General features: G+C 41.6%; 2 protein-coding genes across 3 annotated transcripts; one reads left to right on the forward strand and one right to left on the reverse strand.

Annotated features, from left to right (window-relative positions):
• The first annotated feature begins 242 nt into the window (after window positions 1-242).
• itih2 (inter-alpha-trypsin inhibitor heavy chain 2) lies at window positions 243-14,906 on the forward strand. Its single transcript, XM_078242840.1, has 21 exons — window positions 243-341; window positions 1,074-1,106; window positions 1,401-1,439; window positions 2,481-2,653; window positions 2,922-3,026; window positions 3,107-3,269; window positions 3,689-3,796; window positions 4,655-4,783; window positions 4,899-5,015; window positions 5,503-5,671; window positions 6,981-7,106; window positions 7,588-7,769; window positions 8,487-8,672; window positions 8,952-9,091; window positions 9,856-10,028; window positions 10,977-11,126; window positions 11,332-11,445; window positions 12,730-12,928; window positions 13,017-13,189; window positions 14,184-14,295; window positions 14,378-14,906. Exons 1-21 carry the CDS (start codon window positions 243-245, stop codon window positions 14,523-14,525), a joined length of 2,838 nt encoding a protein of 945 aa, XP_078098966.1. The 3' UTR covers window positions 14,526-14,906.
• Window positions 14,723-21,759, reverse strand: kin (Kin17 DNA and RNA binding protein). 2 transcript variants are annotated; one of them, XM_078242841.1, is made up of 12 exons: window positions 21,504-21,759; window positions 21,294-21,388; window positions 20,038-20,081; window positions 19,826-19,948; window positions 18,844-19,028; window positions 18,088-18,136; window positions 17,935-17,986; window positions 17,706-17,838; window positions 16,946-17,065; window positions 16,756-16,855; window positions 16,506-16,606; window positions 14,723-15,036 (listed from the first exon to the last, which is right to left on the reverse strand). In XM_078242841.1, exons 1-12 carry the CDS (start codon window positions 21,615-21,617, stop codon window positions 14,977-14,979), a joined length of 1,176 nt encoding a protein of 391 aa, XP_078098967.1. In that variant the 5' UTR covers window positions 21,618-21,759; the 3' UTR covers window positions 14,723-14,976. The 2 variants fall into 2 exon arrangements, with proteins under 2 accessions (XP_078098967.1, XP_078098968.1); XM_078242842.1 differs by lacking the exon at window positions 14,723-15,036 and having other exon boundaries at window positions 16,542-16,631.
• Window positions 21,760-22,093: the final 334 nt, after the last annotated feature.

Here is a 22,093-nt window from a genome sequence, read left to right on the forward strand (position 1 = left end):
CACTGCAGGTCAAGTTTCAAAGTTTCCTTCTCTTCTCTCTTGGCTTACATGAAACACAAATATTGACTGGGGCTGGGAGTCGATCAGTTCAGTGGATTTTAACCTTCAGTTTTAAGCTCAGCTGTGTCTCTGCGAGGCCTTCTGCAGAAGGACCGTCTGTCTATGTTCATATATATATATATATATTTATATATATATATGTGTGTGAGGTTATGTGTGTTTGAGCCCACAGGACGGGAAACATGAGGCGTCTGCTGCTGCTGCTGCTTCCGGGGCTCCTGCTCCTCCAACAGGGCCACTGCTTTGAGTTTGTGATCGATGGAGAATGGGAGGAAGAGACGGTGAGTTGGAGGGTGTTAGCGGGGACTGGGAGAAGGTTTTTAATTCACAGGATAGAGTTTAAACCATTCTTTAGACTGATATCAATCTTAAATCAAAGCAAGGATCAAATAGGTTGTGATTTATGAACTGAAAGAAAGATAAAATATAATTTTTTTTTATTCTTATGTGCATTAATAGATTTTGCATCTGTTGGTGGTTGTTGGCCTTATTTTCTTTTTTATCTCTGACACAATGACATGACTTTAATTTTTTCAACATCATTTTTATGGGATTTTATGATTTTTGCATGAATTAAAACAAAAAAAGTGAAATTGAGAAACAATTTAAAGGGGAAAAGTATATTTTTTATTCTCATGCATTGCAAGAGCAGTACATTTATATCATTTGAGAGCTTTTTTGTGTATAGGTGAAATTTTATCTTACCTTTGTTATCTCTGAAATTTGTCTACTCTCTGAACTGCAGAAAAAATACAAAATGTATGTCTTATTCTTCTTAATGGGCAAATTATGCCTGATGGATTATTATTATTATTATTATTATTATTATGACAAACTTTCTTTCTTCTGTATATTCGTTTTTTGGAATTAAATCTAAGTGTCTTATCTAAGTTTTTATTATCTCTGATGTCTGTCTAAATGTGAGTTAAGCCACATGAAAAATACACATTTTTCTTAAATCGTTGCAGAAAAAGAAATACAGATTTTCATCCTAATTTTCTTTCTGCCACCAGTCAGATATACGGGAACATCGGGAGAGACACAAGGTGAGATCTTCTACCACACAACCTGACTTCTCTTATTTACAGACTTGTCTAATTGTAGAATACAGAGCCTGAATTGTGTGTTTGCTTTTCTCCTTGATGTTGCAATAACTGCAATCATCGACCCATGGGGTGTACAGTATCTTATTTAATTACACAAAATCACAAACAAACCTACTCTGATCCTTCTGGTAATCCTGTGTCGTCTGTGTTTTAATAACCACAGTTTGTGAATTATAATCCTCTCCCAGAGAGTAGATTAAGACAGTATGGAGCTGATGTGTTTGTGTGTTTCAGAGAGCGATATTGACCAGCGAGGAGCAGGAAGACTTTGAGGTATGACTCCCGCCCTCTCCACTGTGACAGAGTTTAACCTTATCAAATAGTCAATATGCTGCTGTTTGAAGAGATTCCCGTGACTGACGGGTTATTGACTCTGTTCTGCACTAATCGAGCTCTCATTTGTCTGTCTGCCTGTTTGTCTGTCTCTTCCTAAGAAATCAAATCAGTGGGACGGTCTTGTGAACTCAGCTACATTATTATTATTATTTTTTGTAATCACATTTAGAGGAAGTGTGCAAAAAGATTGTGCACAGGACATCTTAAGTCTTAGGCTTAGAAATTTCAACTGTTCCAAACGTCATATTTTTAGTCATTGTTATGAGGTTTTCTAAATTTCAGCAAACCTAAGGGAATATTTAAGGAGGAATTCTATATTTAGAATATCTTCACCGCGTTACCTTGCTGTCAGACAGCCCTTTAGAGGGATAACTGAAGCCATTATCGTCTCTCTTCAAAGCCACCAGACTCCTTTGACAAAAACAGTCATTTTACCTCGCAGAACACGGGAGTTGCTGGTCTACTGCTGCCTCGATCGGTTAGATTGTTTGTTAGTTTTGTTAGTTCCTAACCCTTAAACTGATATACATTTTTTTTAGGTATCTCAAATCCGTGGAGCTGCTGCCCCCGTCCACAGCAGTACATTGCTTAGCTTCCGTGTCAGTACTCTTGCCTGCTTCTCCAAACTGGGGGGCGTGCCAACCGCCATCTACTGTAGCTAATACACTGACTATGGAGAAGTAGCTCATACAACCCCACTTCAAAAAATCCAAACTATACCTTTAAGGTCTTTAGTCTGTGGTACACAGTAGGAAATAAGTGAGAGAAATCTCTTAAATATTAAGATAGATGAGAAAAAGTATGGCACAAAGTTCAAAATAAACAGAGGTCCAGTTCAGAAAAAGGGGAGAATTCTCAGAAAGAAAAATCCTTAAAATCAGACAACTTTATCGTTTTAACTGCTGAGCTCTCGACGCCCAGATCCCCCTTTTGTCTGCTTAATATCCCCCCTCACTTATTCTGTCATTGCCTGCACAGGCCATCCGTGGAGATGACATCACCGTCAAGAGCTACAAGGTGGAGAGCCGCATCACGTCGCGCTTCGCCCACACCACCGTCAGGAGCTCGGTGGTCAATTCAGGCTCCAAAGCCCAGAGCATCGGCTTCAACGTCCAGATCCCCAAACGAGCTTTCATCACCAACTTCACCATGTGAGCCCAGTTTCACACAGTCCAAACAGCCCTTTAAAGAAAGCTTGTAGAGTTTTAAAAAGCCAAAAGGAATTTTAAACAGGAATGTGGGTGAGCCGTTATGAAAAAGGGCTGTCTGTGGGAGAGAAAGTTATTTGGAGTGAAATGTGCTTATTTGTACGTTATACATCGATTACATATACAAAAAACTATATAAAACACTAAAAGACGGGAAAAATCCCAAAAAGCATAATAGGGGCTCTTTAACTTTTCACTGTTTGTGTTGCAGGAATGTGAATGGGATCACATTTGTGGGCTCAGTGAAGGAGAAGACAGTGGCCCGGAACCTGTATGCCCAGGCCAGAGCCAGAGGCAAGGCGGCAGGAATTGTCAGGTACTGGACCAGCGTCTTGGGGTTCAAACCTCCGTAGAGCTCAACAGCTTCACACAGACTGAAATGGTTCTGCTTTACAGGGCGAATTCCCAGGACATGGAGACGTTTAAGACAGAAGTCCATGTTCCTCCCGGCAGTAACATTGAGTTTGAGCTCCACTACCAGGAGATGATGCACAGGAAGCTGGGTTTCTACGAGCACTCCCTGTACCTGCAGCCCGGGAGGCTGGTGCCACAGTTCCAGGTGAGGATTTTTGCGTGTCTGGACAGAATGTGCAGTGGCGGTTCTAGAGGGGGGAAGGGCACCAAAGGGTGGCCAGTGCCCCCTTCATATTAAGCCTCAACCCCCATCTGCCTCCCACCCCCCCTAACTTTGGCAAATATTTTCATACATTTTTAACCATATTTTTATCCCTAAAGAGGGGATATTATTCATGTGCAGTGATAAATAAAATGTAGGTTAACACTGAATGAGTATTCTTGTATTTATTGTTATATGTGTAACATTAGTCTTTTGTAAAACCAAACCTATGGAGGGTTGATGGTATGTAACACTAATATTTGGTACCCCTAAAATCGCATGTGGCCCCTCCGTTTGAAATGGTCTTGAACCGCCACTGAGTATGTGTTCCTGCAATCGTCACTGACCCGGTTTCTCTTCAGGTGGATGTGTACATCTTTGAGCCGAAGGGAATTTCCATGGTACAAACACCAAACAGCCTTGGAGAGCAGTTTGAAGGGATGATCAAAGTTACATCATCCAAAGAGAAGGTAAGACCGGAAAACACCCAGAGAGCCAGTACCAATTCTCTCTCTTGTTTTAGTGATGTATAGAAAATGTTCAGAAATTAGAATTGAGAAATCTGGATCTGCATAAAGGTACAAATGTAGCTGTGATATGATTTTTGGACGGGAACCTGAATCCTTTCTGTGAATTTGAGAGATTTGCACAAATTGAGCAAAATCCTGAATGAGTTAACCATTTAAAGGTATCATGCCTGTTGTATTTATTCTAAAGGCAAAGTCCACCTAATGTTCCTATACACGGTCTACTTACTTGCATTTAGAATATTTAACACAGATGTACCGTATATCCTAAAAGTCGAGAAGGAATCTCCACACTCAAATAAATGAATGCATGAATGCCTTCATTGTTATTGCATGTTCACAAGCATTTCCTGTCTCTCATAAAAGAAAACTGTTCCCATTCACTCTGCTCAAACACACACTCACATACTCGCACATTGAAGGTGCGGAAAGTGATTGAAGATTGTTGATATTTGAACTCAGCTCAACTGCCCCCCCTTCATAAGCTCCACCCCCCAGATTCACGGACAGATAACTGCTGGCCGGCACATTCAAATGCTGCCTCACCCCCCCTATCCCGCCCCTACCATCAACTGTTGCCGCTTGTTGCCGATTGGCTGAAATAATGTTTTGTGGCTCGTGCACTCCTTTCTGTTTGTTTTCCCATTTACACAGCCAGGGCTGTGTATTGGATTAACATCACTTACTGTACCTTTTAAGATACAAAAATAGCTGTTCAAAAAGGTAAAATTATTTTAAATTCAAAGTTTAGGCACCTGAATATTTGAACAGTTGTACCATGCCCTGTGTCCGTGTCTCCAGGTTCATGTTGTCTTCAAGCCCAACCTCCAGCAGCAGAGAAAGTGTGACAACTGCACCGGAAGCGCAATAGACGGCGTCTTTACTGTCAAGTATGATGTGACCAGGGACAGCAACGCCGGTGAACTACAGGTATCACAAACTCATCCAATACTGTTTAAAGCCTCATTAACAAACTTGTTCAATATGACATACAGCTAAAAAACAGTTTGGAGATGATCCCTAAAACCTTCACTGTTTCCTCCAGGTCTCAGACGGCCACTTTGTCCAATTCTTCTCTCCTTCCAACCTCTCGCCTCTTCCTAAAAACATCGTGTTTGTCATTGACGTCAGTGGATCCATGTGGGGAGTCAAGATGAAGCAAGTAAGTGGTTTGCTTTAGAAGAAGAAAAGTCTGGAGTGCTCCAAAGTTCAAACAAATCACGAAGGTGCTCTTTGGAAGTGGGGCACCCTTCTTGCAAAAAATTGAAAAAGCCTTTATTTAAATGGCTATTTCATATCAACATTTAGTACATTAAAAATAAAACAGGGCAACAACCCAAACAAAATGGCACAGACGGCCTTCTTCAGGGTGTTCTTCACGTTATTTATCTTTTTTGTTCTTCTCTTTTAAGTAGTTTGTTTACATTGAGATTTGGGCACTTTGAGGCGTTATTATGGAACCCACGCAACTTCTAGGCAAGACCCGCCCTTCAATAGCACTGACAAGCTACTATTGACCAGGCGTCCATGCTTACCCAAGGTAACGGAACCCGATTTGTTCAGGTCCTATCCCCTGACCAGTCGGCTATCCTAACCTTAACAACTTGAGGTCAATGCCTAACCCATTTAAACCCAAACTTCTCTCACAGACAGTGGAGGCCATGCAGGCTATTTTGGATGACCTGACCATAGATGATCACTTCAGCATCATCGACTTCAACCACAATGTGCGTTGCTGGAGCGAGGAGCTGGTCGCCGGCTCCTCCATTCAGGTAGCGGATGCCAAGAAATACATCCAGAACATCAAACCCAGCGGAGGTATGAAAGAATATTATTGTTTATTATAAAATTTTGATTGCTCTAATTATCCTGCTAAACATGTAGTCATCATATTAATGACTATAGTCATCTGTTAATGACTATATCAAGGTTTCCCCTGCCATTATAAGGCTTAGGCGCAGCACCTAAGCCGAATGAATGTAAAATCAATGTGAGCATTAAAACTAACTTAATAATAATATTAATTAAGACACAGATATGGTAGTCTATATCGACGACGTTTCATTTCTGGGATTGTTCAGGTACCGCCGGACATTCCGCCAGATGTCCCTGATGTTTCTTTGTGTTGTAATTTTAAACTCTGGTGGATTTCTGAGGACTATGGTTAACTGCTCCTCAGATCTCTGCAGGGTAAATCCAGACAGCTAGCTAGACTATCTGTCCAATCTGAGTTTTCTGTTGCACTACTAAAACAACCTTTGAACGTACATACGTTCCACCAAAACAAGTTCCTTCCCGAGGCTATTTTAAAGTGCTCATATTATGCTCATTTTCAGGTTCATAATTGTATTTAGAGGTTGTACCAGAATAGGTTTATGTGGTTTATAAATATTTTTGTTGTACTGCACATTGCTGCAGCTCCTCTTTTCACCCTGTGTGTTGAGCTCTCTGTTTTAGCTACAGAGTGAGGCATCTCACTTCTATTCCATCTTTGTTGGGAGTCGCACATGCGCAGTAAGTACTGCTAGCTTGTCAGTTGCAGAGCATGAGGGAGTGCCATGCTAGCAGCTAGGCGAGCATTATAACGTGTGTTACAAAGTGACTTACGTTCGAAGTAAAGGCTGGACTTCAATAGAGCTGTTTGGAGCAGTTTGTGAACAGTGTTTTCTCTGGTAAGTGCCTTTGGGGTGGACTTTGGTCTTTTTCACTTTGTAAACCTATAATGTGCACAAAAAGATATATAACACAATAAAGGAAAGTGGCCAAAAAGCATAATATGAGCACTTTAAAGAGACACCGTTGTTCCGTTTGGCGCTTAGCGCCGCCCCAAGACAATTGTGATTAGTTTAAAGAAATGCCAATAAACCAGAGCACGTTTTTCTCCCATCCCGGAATGCTGTGTCGACTAGCCAGACCCTCCTCCACAGCGCTGTGGAGGAAGGTCTGGTAATGTGAGACAACAGATATGGTAATAATACTGGTCCAAAATGATGTGAATTTGCATATTTGTTTCATTGAAAAACATTTTCTCGAGGGAGGACACCTAAACCCGCCACCAAATACGTGCACCTATGTCATCCACAAACCGAGGATAAACACTGTATATTTTGCTGACCTTCGACCCCAGGTACCAACATCAACGAGGCACTGATGAGAGCAGTTCAGATGCTGTTGAGGGCGTCCAATCAGGGGCTCATCGACCCTCGCTCCGTCTCCATGATCATCCTGGTGTCTGATGGAGACCCCACTGTTGGTAAGACTGACTGACGCTCCTCTTAAAAAGGTTTTAGGTTAACAAAAGGAATTCACAAAAATACTTTTTGAAGGTGTGGAATCCATTTTGTAAATGTCTGATGTGTGTGTTTGCTGCTATGCTACGCCCTTAATCTGAGCATGCTTTGATCTTGCACTCTAATACTCTGGCAGCCCTCCACCTACTGTGTGTGTGTGTGTGTGTGTTCTTTATTTTGTTTCTTTCCTTTTTTCCCATCTGTTTTTGCTTTTTTTATCGCTGTCTTGTTTAGTTTACTGCGTGACGTGAGAAATATTAACAATAAAGTTACAAAAACAGAAAGAAAAGGGTTTTAGGTTGGCCCTGTTGACCAAGTTAAACTCTGCTGTCAGGTTTAGCAGCTTATCTACCCACACGGAGAAGGAATGCATGGAAATAAAAGCGAAAACAACACGGAAGTCTTGTTTCTTTAGTCAGTAAGATGCTATTCTGATTCCTGCAGGTGAGATCAAGCTGAGCATCATCCAGAAGAATGTGAAGCGGGTGATGAGGGAGGAGTTTTCTCTCTTCTCGCTGGGCATCGGCTTCGACGTGGACTATGACTTCCTGGAGCGTATCGCCATAGAGAACAGGGGCATGGCTCAGAGGATCTACGCCAACCATGATGCCGCAGAGCAGCTACGGGTACGACAACGTTACCTTCAGCAAACAACTCAGCATCACTCAGATCTTTGTCTTCAGTTCCTCTCAAACAACAAAAAATCTTTCACAAACGTTTCCCTCATGAAAGTAGAATTATTTCCATGCAGCATATGTTCTATGTTATATTTTTAATTGATAGGAAAATAAATACATGCACACAGCATATATGCAGTGATATGCAGAAAAGTAATAACTAAGGCAAATATCTTACATGCAACCATGATAAAACGGAAACCATTTTCCTTGTTGATTAATCTATCGATTATTTTCTTGATTAATTGATTAGTTATTTGGTTTTATAAAATGTCAGAAAACGGTGAAAAATGTTTGATCAGTGTTCCCCAAAGCCCAAGATGTCGTTCTCAAATGTCTTGTTTTGTCCACAACTCAAATATATTCAGTTAACTGTCACAGAGTAAAGAAACTAGAAAATATTCACATTTAAGAAGTTGGAATCAGAGAATTTTTATTTGTCTTCATAAAAAAATGGGAGATTAATCAATCAGTTGACGACTAATCGATTAAAACCAAGCCAAACCACACCACCTTATGCACTATAATCTTAGACTTTGTCTCTGCCTCCATGTGTTTAAGTAAGTGCAAACAGATTTTGGATGTTTCACTATGACATGCAGGAGAGCAGAGTTTAGTTTCCTGATGCTCTTAAAGATTGACAGCATCTTCTTCATTCCCCTGCAGACCTTTTACAGCCAGGTCTCCTCTCCTCTGCTGAGGAGGATCGTCATTCAGTTCCCAGAGGACTCGGTGTCAGAAGTCACCCAGAACCGCTTCGATAAATACTTCAGCGGCTCCGAGCTGGTGGTGGCCGGGAAAGTGCTGCCGTCCGAGAGCAACACCCTGACCAGCTTCACCACTGCGTCTGCCGTGAGTGTAACGCACACAGCAAGCCATATACAACCAAAATTCTGAGCCCTGTAGAAATGCATTCTTTGTGGGCCCCTCCCGGTATCCATAGCTATATTCATTCTGGCATTTTCTTTGGGCCCTCCTCACATGAGGGCCCTGGGTACTCAGTCCCCTTTTCAACCCCCAGTCAGACACACCTGTTTACAACATGTTCACATGAACGCACAATCAGAACGTTGAGTGTTGAAGGCCAGGAGCTGGTACTACCAGTGTCCTCTGTCCCATCTCGCCTTGCAGGCCCGGATGGACATCACCCTGGAAACAGAGGGGAACTACGCCGAGCTGGACACGGAGCTGGCCAAGCAGCAGCACTCGTTCACGGGCTTCGCCAGACAAATGTGGGCCTACATCACCATCAAACAGCTGATCTCTGAAAGGTGAGAAAGGTCCCGAATTCACAAACGGGAAACGGTGAGAAACAGTTTTCAAAAATCAAGAAACTAAAACCTGAACACCCTGAAGGAGGCCGTTTTGTGCCGCTACGCGTGGGTTGCTGCCCATCAATTTTTAATGTACTAAGATTTCTAGACTTAAATAAAGACATTTGTTTTTGCTAGAAGAGTGCCTTGGACCTTTTTTTCTCTTTCGAACACTTGTGTTCACCTTCCAAAGAGCACCTTCATTATTTGTTTGAACTTGTGAGCACTCCAGACTTTTTTTCTTTTACTTATAAAGAAACAAAAACCTTAATTGGAAATGAATGCAAATAAATGAGCTTAAAGTGTCTTAACATGAATACATCACCTAAAACTCAGTACAAAAAAATTATAATACCCTAAAGGCCTTTTATCACATTCAAGATTCAAGATACATTATTGGGTTATACTTTTCTTGAAGGTATCTACATAAGAGTGACATGGCACTGTCACGAATGTGTCATAAACATTATAAACAAGTCATAAACGTGTAAGTTATGGTTAGGGTTAGGGTTAGGGTTCATGTGTTCATGACAGTGTCATGTCACTCTTATGTCGAAAAGTAAAGTGTTATCCCTTATTGTCATTGTATGAACACAACAGAATTACGTTGGTGGCGATCAGTGCAGCAGCAGTCTATCAGGAGACATTTGTTTTTGGTGGAAGCGTGATGGTAATTTGCATCATCGTTAGTATTTGACAGCTGCAGCGTTGCTCTCCTGCAGGTCTCTGGCTCCTACGGCTGCCAAGAAGAGGAAGATCACCCAGCGGATCATGTCGCTGGCCGTGGAGCATCAGTTCGTCACTCCTCTCACCGCTCTGCTGGTGGAGAGCGAGGACGCTAAGGAGAGGCTGCTGGCCGACTCCCCGAAGGACCCCAAGCATGGCTGCTGCTCAGGTGCCTGACAGAAGATACACCCTTTACATGTTGATTACTTTCTAAACCTGATTTTATTTTGTGATTAACAATTCTATTTTTTTTTTTTTTAAACAACATACAATTCGCAACATGAACATATCCCCTCCCCCCCGCCACGTCGTCACCCACCCAGACAAAAATCAAGAAAAGATGACACAGTAACTATAATATTCAAGACCATTCAACAAAATAGACAATAAACCAAATTAACATATGTATAAATGACAACAACATCAGCCCATCATCACGATTCTTCACATTTCTGTTGTCCAAATGAATGATTCTGAGCAATCTCTAATTAAAAAACTAGGCTTTTAACAATTGCAACATACAACTTTCAACATGAACACCCCCCCCCCCCCCCCCCGCCTTCATCATCACCACCCACCCAGACCAACTACAACATCCCAGACCATTCAACAAAACACGTAAACGTAACACAATACACAATAAGCCATAAACCAAATAAACATACATGTATGTAGAAATGACAACACCATTAGCCCGTCATACACGTCTCTCCCCAGCACAAAGCTTCTCCAGAAAGCTCAGGTACTTTCCCCATTTTCTAGTATAGACATCCATTCTGGCAAACCGTTTAGAGTATATGACATTTTTTTCAAACGCCACCCTCCTAGCCATCTCACAAGCCCACTCCTGTAATGACGGCACCCCTTCATTCCTAAACCTGATTTTTAATGGTATTTTTTTACAAGACAGATTTGCAGCAAGACTTTTTTTTAAAGTAGATCTTTATCGGACCAGGATGATTTGTTTAGCTCTGAATCGTTTCTGACACATATTTTGCAAATGTTTGCCGAAACACATAAAAATAAAATCGCAATAAAATAATCAACTTAATGGAATCAGTAATGACAATGCCGATGAAATGACTCTGGGGTTTTATACTATGTCATGTGTATGTAGGAGTAGGAATGGGAGGAGGCTCCAGTGGTGTGGCTCCGGTGCGTGTGGTCTACCAGCCTCCACCCTGGGTCCAGATGACCACTCCAGCCCCCCCGAGTCAGGTTGTGAAGGGCCCAGAGGAGTCGACCTTGCCTCAACAGGTCAACTTAGGTAACAGACACACACACACACACACACACACACACACACACACACACACACACACACACACACACACACACACACACACACACACACACACACACACACACACATATATATATATATACACTTCTGATCACTTCATGAATCCCCACTCGAGTTGCAGTGTTAAATGTGAACAGTGCTGGATGTGTGACGAGTGTTTTTCATCCAGTGGATAACGACCCTCACTTCATCGTCCACCTGCCCAGAAGCAACATGGACGTCTGCTTCAACATCGACTCCACACCCGGCCACATTCTCAACCTGGTGTCTGACAGTGGAACAGGTACCAGACTGTACTAAATGTCATGTGAAATATCTTAATGCCACATGTGCTGCATGTTATAGGTGAACATCCGTGGAGGAAGAAGTATTCAGATCCTTTACTTCAGTACAAGTACTAATACCACACTGTAAAAAAAAATAGGCCTACTCTGTTACAAGTAAAAAAGTCCTGTATTGGAAATGTTACTTAAGTAAAAGTAGGTAAGTATTATCAGGAAAATCTACTTAAAGTATTAAAAGTAAAAGTACTCAATGGAGAAAAATCCTCACATTTTAGAAACTGGAAACGATCCAAACAGTTCTGTCAGTCAAAGTGTTTAATCGGCTCATCATTTCAGGACCTATAGGCATTTATATTGTGGGGTAGTTTAATTTATAATAAAACTTCTATTTTATAAACTACATCTTAATTTGTAAAGTAACTACATTCCACCACTGGTGAACATGTAGCATTTTAACATCAGAGATGGATTATTAATTACCATATCTATTAAGGCATTTGTTTAATCACTGTGAACAAACAAGACTGAGGAATGAAGAAAGAGGAAACCTGTTAAAGGGGGTTTGAAGACATTTTAAATATGCTCATTTCTTTCTTGCAGCAAGTTAGATACAAAGATTAATACCACAATGATTGGAGCTTTTCTCATTTCTCTATTTTGTGTCTCCTTGTCTCCTCTCTACTCCATCCTCCTGCCTGCGAACCGGAAATCAATCTCAGCGCGCCATCTTAAAGGATGTCTCGATTACTAAAATGTATCTCGAGGAGCGAGGATGCACAGGTGCATCCTTTGCGGAAGTCTTTAAGGCACCCATGTCCTATAAAAGAGGCGTGACACGCAGCTGGAATATACTACAAACCAGGGCAGATGTGCCACACGTCATTTAATTGCCCTTGCTTTAAAATGATGGCCCCCAAGCACGGATGTCTCATTTTGTTAAATGCCTGTTGCTTCGAATCCTCGTGTCTTCTCCTCGCCTCTGTCTCTTGCATCTTAGGTGGGAGGGACAAAGACGCGAGGAGCCGAGGAAAGGAATCAAGGATGTACAAACTGAGAAATGAGAAAAGGGGGATAGGGGGAGTCTTGTCATCACTGTGCCCCACCAAAGAAATAGTCCCACACATAACCCAAGTTAAAAACCACTTGACGGTTTTTGTACAGATTAAACAAACAAGATATAACATGTTAATTAGTGAGCTTTAGAGATGCTGGTAGTTTTTTTTTTTTTTTCAAGTTTTCATATTTTGAACTTCACTTTTGACTCATTTGTCACTTCCCACAAGGTGTGGTGGTAAACGGTCAGTTGATCGGCTCTAAGCAGATACACAAAAGCAAACTGAAGACCTACTTCGGCACCATCTCCGTCTACTACCTGCCTGATGGAGTCAGCGTGACCATCAGCACCGACAGCATCGCCCTGACTGATGGCAGGAGCAACCACTCCTTCACCTGGGGGGCCACGGCTGAAATCAGACAGGATGGGTAAGCGGCTGTCACACCCTTTTGTTACAGCGTCTGCCTTGACATCAGAGACATTTTTATCTCACGTTGTTATGTTCCTGTGTTTCAGTGTGAGGATTTCCATCGTGAAGAACTCTCATATTTCAATCATAATAAATGACAACATCCAGGTGATGGTGTTACTTCACCGTGTGTGGAAGAAACATCCAGTCAACGTTGACTTCCTCGGTGTCTACATTCCCAATGACAACCAGTACTCCCCTCTGGTCCATGGACTCATAGGTACGTCTATGCGGTGTCGGGAAATACTCACAGGAAGCTATACAACTACAGGGTGTTACTGTGATATCAGTCAGACCTCAGACTGTAGAAAAACATGGAGGAAGTCACCCAGAGGTTCCTAAAGGGAGGCCATTTTTGATAGTTACTGCATCTATTTAATCTACATTTGAAAAAACAAACATTATACAATAATATCCGCGAAACAGAAGGACTGCAAGACTCTCAGTCTTGCAGTCAAAAACACACATTAGATATTGAGAGCATAACCAACAGTTGAAAAACTACTCACTTTATTTCAAGTTAAGTTGAGCCAACATCAATGTAGTTAAATTTTTGGAGCCAACATCTAGTGGCCATTAGTGGTACTGCACCTTAAGGCACATCGACACTGGTTTTACTGTCACAGTACCTTACAGCCTCAAACATAATTACTTTGCTGATTTAAGATGTCTAAAAATGGACTGAACCTATATTAAGCTGAATTGTGTACTTTCATTACACAAAATGTTTTCAACAATGTTTGTCTGTTCAAAGGCAGAGAAATTTAGTCACCCGTCGATGGTGTCAGCGTTGTATTTGTCTGCCAGAAGCTGCCATATACTGACTTTTTTTTATCCAGTTTTAAGCCACATTTTACGATACACTTTTTAGAGCTTGGTCGTATTTTACTATATATTGTAACCGGATGAAGGATTTTAGTCACCTGGATCTTAAGTCATCAGAGAAACAAGCTGAGCAAACGTCAGCAGCAGCTCGGCTCCAGAACCTCCGGGACGTCATCTCCCATGATCCCACGCTGCTTCACAATGTCACCAAACTCTGTCTTATGTTTTGTTGTTTTGTCAAGGAACTTTCTACCTAACTTTTGTTGATACAACTGACGATAAGGACGACATTAACTGCTCAAAACTTTACCAGCTGTGCCACAGCCTAACTGTACACCGATCCTCTTTAACTAGTAGATTTGAATCTGAGAATGTTTGTGATCTCTCAGGGCAGTTTTCCAGAGAGCCTGATGTGAACTTGTATGACATGCACGAAGGGGTTGATCCTCTGAAGAAGGAGGCCACCATGGACGTGAAGGGCAACAAGCTACTCGTCACCCGGTAGGTTTTAACTCAACTAGAACTGATTTCTGAACAAACATTTCTTTTTAAAACCATAACCTCGTGTGTGTTTGTGTATTAGGGGCTGGCAGAAGGACTACAGGCACGATAAGAGGCGCGGCTCAAACATCTACTGCTGGTTCATACACAACAGTGGGAAGGGCTTCATTGATGGCCACTACACCGACTACATCGTCCCAAATCTCAACAGCTTCCTGCAGACTCTCTGAACAGCCAGACGACACATTCAAGTACCCTGTGCTGCTATTAATCCCCTGGGTCAGTGAGAAAATGACACCCATTTTTAAAAGAGTGAGTGTAAAACAGGAGCCAGAAGAAAGAGGGGAGCTTTGTGTACATCTACCTTTCCTGATTTTAAAATTATAAAATGCTTCGTTCCCAATTACTTTCCAAAAAACTCTAGAAGTCACTTTTTTCTGTTGAGTTTATTTGGACAAAATGTACATCGGCAATGTTAAGATCAACTTGATTATTATTACAAAATAAAAAAAACTAATTGAACACATTGCTCTGGGTTTCTCTGTGATGACTCGCTGGTAATGCACTGTGGGGGTGTGTATATGTACAGGTGAATCTTGGGGGGGGGGGGGAAGTAACTCTGACACAGTAGAGTCCCTCATCCAAACGGCTGCCGGAGGTTAGAAAAGGAAGGTTGTTCGATCAGGCCAGTTTTGAGAAATCCTCGTAGGCGACATTCACTCTCTTCCCCTTCTGTTGACCCTGAAGACGCGAGAAAATGAGACTTTGATGATAGCTGCAACATCGGTACTGGATACAACAAATATGCAACATAAAAGTGAATGGAACTTCTAAGATCCTGATGGTAGATAAAGAGATGATTTTATTTTCTACGTAGTGTGTGTTATCAAATACTTTCGTCCATGTTCTATTTTTGGAGTGTATTGTCACACACAGCCACTTTTAAAATAAAACAAAAAAGGAGGAAAGCTGAAAACTCGTTTTTATTTAAAGTATCTCTAACGCTTTACTTGAAGGTATCTACATAAGAGTGACATGACACGGTCATGACACATGAACCCTAACCATAACTTTCATGACAAAAACCGAATGACACTCACTAAAGGAAGCGTTATGTCATTAACGTTTATGACTTGTTCATAATGTTTATGACACGTTCATGACAGTGTCATGTCACTCTTATGTGATGTAGATACCTTCAAGTAAAGTGTAACCGTATATTTTTGTGTAAAGTGGTGAATACAGTATGCTTAATTCAACCACCACGGATTGTGCGTGGTGATTAAAGGGTTATTTCACCCATATTACGGAAAAACATTTTCTCACAGTGATGGTTTAAAGTGCCCATATCATTACCTCTGCCAAGGAGGGCAGGTTTTCGGCTCGGTTTGTCTGTCTGTCAGCAGGATTACGGAAAACTGCAGGCCTGATTTCCATGGAACTTGGTGGAAGGGTGTAGCATGGGCCAAGGAAAAGCCCATAACATTTTGGAGCGTATCCCAATTACGGAGCAGGTACATGAAATATTTTTCACTTTCGTTAACATTGCGAGATAGGGCTGCATTCATGTGATGTTGGAATGTACAGAAAAATGAGTTCCTGACTGGGAAAATTCACACTGCATTACCATTGCAAGATAGGGCATGGCCTTGGCGGAGGTCTACACTCTCCGAATGCTTCTAGTTGAAAATGTTACATTTTGAAAAATTCACCAGCAACATCTCTCTCCAGGAACAATGTCTCTGTTGCTTTGGCTAATAAACGGAGCTCGCTGTGAAAGGTTGGGACTGTTCATTTATTTATTTTTATTTTTGGGACTATTTAGTTGGTAGAGGGTTTTTTTTTTTTTTTCCCAAAGAAAACTGCTGACACCGGGACACTGTTTGCGGAAAAAAAGTTATTTTGGAATCTTTGAAATGTCATTTCTTTTGTGCTTCAAGAAGCACGCAACAAAACCAGGCAGAACTCCCAGAGGACTTGTGCGTCAAAACCAGGGAAAACAAAACCAAAATCTATCTGCGTGGTAAGACAATCCCAGGGGAAAATGAGAATGTGCTTTTTGTAATTTGGGTGAAGCTGTTGACCGAAGACTATGTTTCTACTTTACAGTTTTAATAGGCAAACTGCCAGCCAACCAGAAACAAAATAAGCCAATCAATGATAAACCAACGACGGGAACAGATGTGGAAACAGCCCCTCGAAATGCTTACAGAGTCGAGCGTGAGCGTAGCGCTGAAGTTCTTTTCGTCTATTCCCTCCAGCAGAGCCTTGGTGTCTCGGTACGGACCGTTCAGGATCATAACCTGTTTACCTGCAGGACGTTTGACAACAAGAGGCTGATGAGGATAGAAAAGTACAGCTGAGGTACATCGTGATGTTTCCACCATTGATCAGTTTGACACTACTGCATTCAATAATCTGTAAAAACATGTATTGAAGGTTAGAGTTCTGGTGGTTTACCTGGCGCAGGTATGACCGTCTCCAAGTGATTCTGGTCCAATTTCAGTTTGTCTCCGGAGTCGATCATCTTCACCACGGCTCCATATTTGTCTCGGACCTCCTACGACAAAAAGGACCCACGGCTTTTTTAGCAACATAGGTCTTCTTTCTTATCCCCACATGCGACAAAACACACCAAGCTTTTTATTACCATGATGACAGCCTTCTTCTTGTGGTACCTCTCTCCCAGTCTCTTGGTGACAACTTTGACCACAATGTTGGGCTGCAGCCAGTGATCCGTTCTGACTGACTGCTTCTTCTTCTCCTCCATCTGAACAGAAAGCATTGCAACTGGAATAAAAAACGACCGAATGCAGGCATAACATACTTACGGCGTTTTTCCATTACGTGGTACCTGCTCGACCCTACTCTACTCTACTCGGCCTCCATTTTTCCATTGCAGATTTAGTACTGCCTCATGCCTGAGGCGAGCGTGGCTGGTCGTCAAAGCAACGCCGCAGGAAACTGCCGTGACCTAACGCAACACACACACACACACACACACACACACACACACACAGTCGAGGGTGTGTTGTTTTTGATTCTCGGCATGTGGCTGTTTGCCAGAAGACACATTTTGTTTAAAATGAAGCTGGAGGCAGCACACAGCTGGCTAAACTATTTAAAAACGGCGGGTTTGTTCAGGACACCCCCCGTCTGTCGCTAGCAACGATGACGCAGTGATTAGTGACGATTCTCTCCGACCAATCAGTAGTCTGCCGGTTTTCACGTCACCTTTTGGTATCGCCTCAGCTCGCTTGGAACCTCGACGGAGGTGGTACTAAAAAAAAGTACCTGTTAGCAGGTACTTTTTTTCGTAATGGAAAACCAAAAAAGGCGAGGCGAGTCGAGCAGGTACCATGTAATGGAAAAACGCCAATAGAGGACGAGACAAAAATCATCTTCTCTACCTCCATGATCTCTTCCAGAGCAGATTTCTTCTTCTTCTCCCCCCTGGTGTCTGAACTGGTGTCTTTCCTCTTGGTCGAGGAGGAGGAGGATGATGATGCTGCTGCTTTGAGAGCACTAGGACCCAGGGAAGCACTACAGGGAGACACAAACCGTTTCAGACAAAATTATTGAATTAGAGCTGCTTGAAAATCAGGCAGAAGAATTGGCAACGTTCCAAGACCTCTGTACCTTGATTTGGAAGGCCCGGCTACAGATGAGGAGGCGCCCAGGTTGAAAGCAACTGCAGAAAAAAAAACATGTGAGGGTGAGTGGAAAGAAACGCACAGTTAAATGTGAATGATCACCAACGAAAACAATAAAAAAACAAAAAAAAAAACTAACCTTTTTCTTCTTCACTCTCGCGTTTCAGCTCTGTGAAAACTGGAGTTTCCTACAGAGTAAAATATAGGGATAAAATGTTATTTTACTTTTTGAAATGTCAAAATCTGTATTGGGGCTGCACATTATCTTGTTTTTGTAAACGTCGTCGCGATATCGACTGGCGCAATGAACACACCGCGAAAGGCTGCAACATTTCGCGATAGGCGCTCAGAGGTTTTTTGTGTTAGTTGAAGTAAGAGATCGGCAGAAAACGGCACGTTCAAATGTAACTGTCCCTTTTTTAAGTGCTGCCTTTTATGTTCAATTCAATGTTCAATTTGTTTAATGAAAGAATGTCGGAAACGATTTCCTTTCATTTGTTTTAAATTCAACAAGCAATTCGTTGTGTTTTAGAAGAATACTGAAAGCAGCAAAAAGGCAGAACTGAATACATTTTAATATTTGTTTATCTATCGCAAGTAATACCGTTATCGGGATACTCAACGAGGTTTTCGTGGGCGCCTGGGTATCTCACCTGGTACGGCAGGCGCCCATATATAGAGGTTTACTCCTCGACGCAGCGGCCGCATGTCATTCCCCCTCTCTCTCCCCTTTCATGTCTTCAGCTGTCCTATATAAACAAAGGCCTAAAATGCCCAAAAAAGTAATCTTACTTTTTTTTTTCTCGCATATCGCATATTATTCTCATATCGTGCAGCCCTAGTCTCTATTGATCTTCACTATGTGGAACTGAAGTCTGTCCTGTCTGGTACTCACGTCTATCTCCTTGCCGTCGCGGCCTCTGCGGACCTGCTCCTCGATGAACCTGGCGGTCTTCTCCTCGTCGTCCAGTTCCTGCTTCTTCTTCCTTGCCTGCTCTTCTTGGCGGCGGATGGTCTCCGGGTCGCGGTCGATGTACTGGACGTACCAGCCTTTAGGGGTCTCGTCCACCTTGCAGAGACCTAGCAGTAACATTCAGCCAATTATTACACATTGGAAATAATCCACGTAGCAGGGTTTTCCCTGGGTTTGTCAAAGACTTAGGTGCACATATTTGGCTTTGGTTTAGGGGTCCTCCTTCAGAAAATGTGATGTTTTTCAATAGAAATAAGCATCAATTTCACATCCTTACCAACATATCTGTGTTGGGGGAAAAAGCTAGAGCAGATAGTAAAATAAATAACACTCAAATGCTTGAAGCCAATACTTGCTAAAGAAGTCCACTGGAGACCAAACTACAATTATTAGATCTGAGTATCTGAGTGTCATTTAGTTAGTTTTGATGCTCATGTTGATTTTACATTAATTTGGGTTAGGTGGTGCCAAAAACGGTGTTGGTGCTGCACCTAAACTATGGCTGGGCAATATATCGATATTGTAAAGATATCGATATATGAGGCTAGATATCGTCTTAAATTTTGGATATCGTAATATCCTGATATGACACAAGTGTGGTCTTCTCCTGGTTTTAAAGGCTGCATTACAGTAGAGTGATGTAATTTTCCGAACACACCAGACTGTTCTAGCTGTTCTATTATTTGCCTTGACCCACATAGTCATTATATCAACATAACTGATGATCATTTATCAAAAATCTCATTGTGTGCATATTTTGTGAAAGCACCAATTGTCAACCCTACAACATCAAGGTATTTGGTCCAAAATATCGGGATATTTGATTTTCTCCATATCGCCCAGCTCTAACCTAAATCTTATAATGTAAAAACCCTGTGTAGAACCACATGTTGAGAAAGCTTACCTTCTCTGCCCAGCCACTTGGTGAAGTCTGTGAGAGTCTCCCACTGTGTGGAGTTCATGTGGACGTGCTCTCTGAAGCTGATGTATTCATTGTAGACAATGTTGTTGTGCACTCGCTTGGTCCCTGCGGATGAAAAACAACGACACATTGAAACTGTTTACTGCTAGTAAACAGCTAAGCGTGTGTATAATCTGTGCGGGATCACAACTCACCAAAACGTCTTCTGAGCAGCTCCAAGAACTCGCTTTTGAACTCACTGGAAGGAAAGAAACAAGATTAAACTCCAACCATCTGTAGTTCAGCTCAAATTAACGATAATTGATGAGATAATCATGAATTAACGACATAAAGGCTTACGTGCAGTTTAGTGTCCCAAATTATTTTCCAAAAACTGAGTGTCCCAAATGATGAGGGTCTTATTTGAGACAGGTTAGGGTTAGGGTAGCACCGGTGGTTAAGCAGGTTCATAATTAATTAAGGACAGATACGTCTCTCTTCGGGAGACTTGTTTATATTATGACAAATATGCTATATACATTAGATTTAGTATTTAGTTCATACTTTTTTTTTGGTGTATTTGTTTTCTGATTTTAACGCCGTGCTTACATCACTCCCTTACCCCTCCTACCAGTCCCTATGGCCACTTTGCCAGTGCGAATGCAAATGGAAAAAACGGTTTTGGGGGAGAGTGGTTAGTAGATCTGTTTAGAAGTGGACTTTTCCTATAACTAAGTTCCTGTAATTACTTGATCGGAAAACGGCTTTGTAAGGGGAATTTGGGACACTAAACTGCACGTATACCCGAGATAATTATGTCAGAATTTATTTCTAAGACAATTCCCATCAATTGAGAAAAAAAAAACAGTGCAAATATGTTTAGCTAAAATTAACGATAATTGATGAGATAATCGTGGTTTAACGACATAATTATCTCAGAATTTATTTCTAAGACAATTCCCATCAATTCTCTCTGCGGATAAGTGGGGTCATCCCCACTTTGGCCACTCACCCACTCTCTACACATTACATACTTATCATTCCAATATGCATCTTGCACACTACTTTACTTTGCACTATTACTTTTGGCACTCTACATCCCACTCCATGTGTACTTGTCTTGATATTATGTCTTATTTGTATATTATGTTGATATGTGCCTATATGTATATTGTTATCTCTATTGTACATTATGTGTCTATGTTACTATTTATCTATCTATAGAGAGTTAACACCTACCGAAGTCAAATTCCTTGTGTATATAAGTGTACTTTGCCAATACAAACTGATTCTGATTCAGAAAAAAACGAATATGCGTGCGAATGTTTCTCTCTCTTGAACGCATTACGCTTCCGTAGTAGTAACGTTACACAACGTTACACCAACGTATTTAATTTATGCAGCTGCAATTTAACAATTTCCCTGAAGGGATCAATAAAGGATTCTGATTCTGCGCATTGAGGGAACTTACTCAGAGAAATGGTCCATAAACTTGTTTGGGTCCTCTGAGGCCAGCAGCAGCTGCCTCTGGTGGGACTCGGACATGCAGTGACATTTAAAGCCATTCTGGAAAGACACATTAGTTCAACTTATCAACAGCAACAACAACAACAACAACAACAACAACAACAACAAATACACAAGCTAAAGTAGACGGAATTAACGAACATCTCATTTTTACCTCATCGCGGCATTGTTTCTGACACATCTGACAATACCATCTCAACTTCTGGAGACCTTTGGATTTTATCCGGTTGGCTATCGCCTTGGGGGAGAGAAAATCCGCCTTCCCCATTCTGACCAGCAACAATAAACATAAAACAACCGATACTTATCGATTAATAACGTTTAAACTGAGAAAAGCCTGCTCGAACCACAGCTAAACCACCAACAACCGCTACTAACGTAACCAGTTTCCGTGTGTTCAACGTCATAACCTCGCGCGAAAGCTTAAAACACGCGATAACCGTAGCTGCGTTCATGGACTCATAAACGTCGGATTTTACACATCATAGCGTTATGATTTCTTTTCATATGGACGGATAGATTCAGTGGTTCCTAAACTTTTTACATCAAGGACCCCTAAAATGACACAAATTAGACTGATAGGGTTTTTGCTGTTAGATGTTTTATTACAGAAAGTGTATGATACCAAAACAGTCATACATTTTGTCATTGTGTTACTTAGCCTATTGATGGAAGTAAAGTGAAAATAAATGATGCCACTTTTGTTGGGGACCCCACTTTGGGAACCACTTAGCTAGTCAATAA

This window comes from Sander vitreus, chromosome 23 (genome assembly GCF_031162955.1).
Source record: "Sander vitreus isolate 19-12246 chromosome 23, sanVit1, whole genome shotgun sequence".
Lineage (NCBI taxonomy): Eukaryota > Metazoa > Chordata > Actinopteri > Perciformes > Percidae > Sander > Sander vitreus.

Coding starts and splice junctions, on each gene's coding strand:
- kin (XM_078242841.1), bottom strand. CDS start 21,617: ATGGGGAAGGCGGATTTTCTCTCCCCCAAGGCGATAGCCAACCGGATA. Junction 20,082..21,293: donor TTTATGGACCATTTCTCTGA/GTAAGTTCCCTC, acceptor CTTTCCTTCCAG/TGAGTTCAAAAGCGAGTTCT. Junction 17,839..17,934: donor GCCGGGCCTTCCAAATCAAG/GTACAGAGGTCT, acceptor GTCTCCCTGTAG/TGCTTCCCTGGGTCCTAGTG.
- itih2 (XM_078242840.1), top strand. CDS start 243: ATGAGGCGTCTGCTGCTGCTGCTGCTTCCGGGGCTCCTGCTCCTCCAA. Junction 8,673..8,951: donor GCTTCACCACTGCGTCTGCC/GTGAGTGTAACG, acceptor CTCGCCTTGCAG/GCCCGGATGGACATCACCCT. Junction 9,092..9,855: donor AAACAGCTGATCTCTGAAAG/GTGAGAAAGGTC, acceptor GCTCTCCTGCAG/GTCTCTGGCTCCTACGGCTG.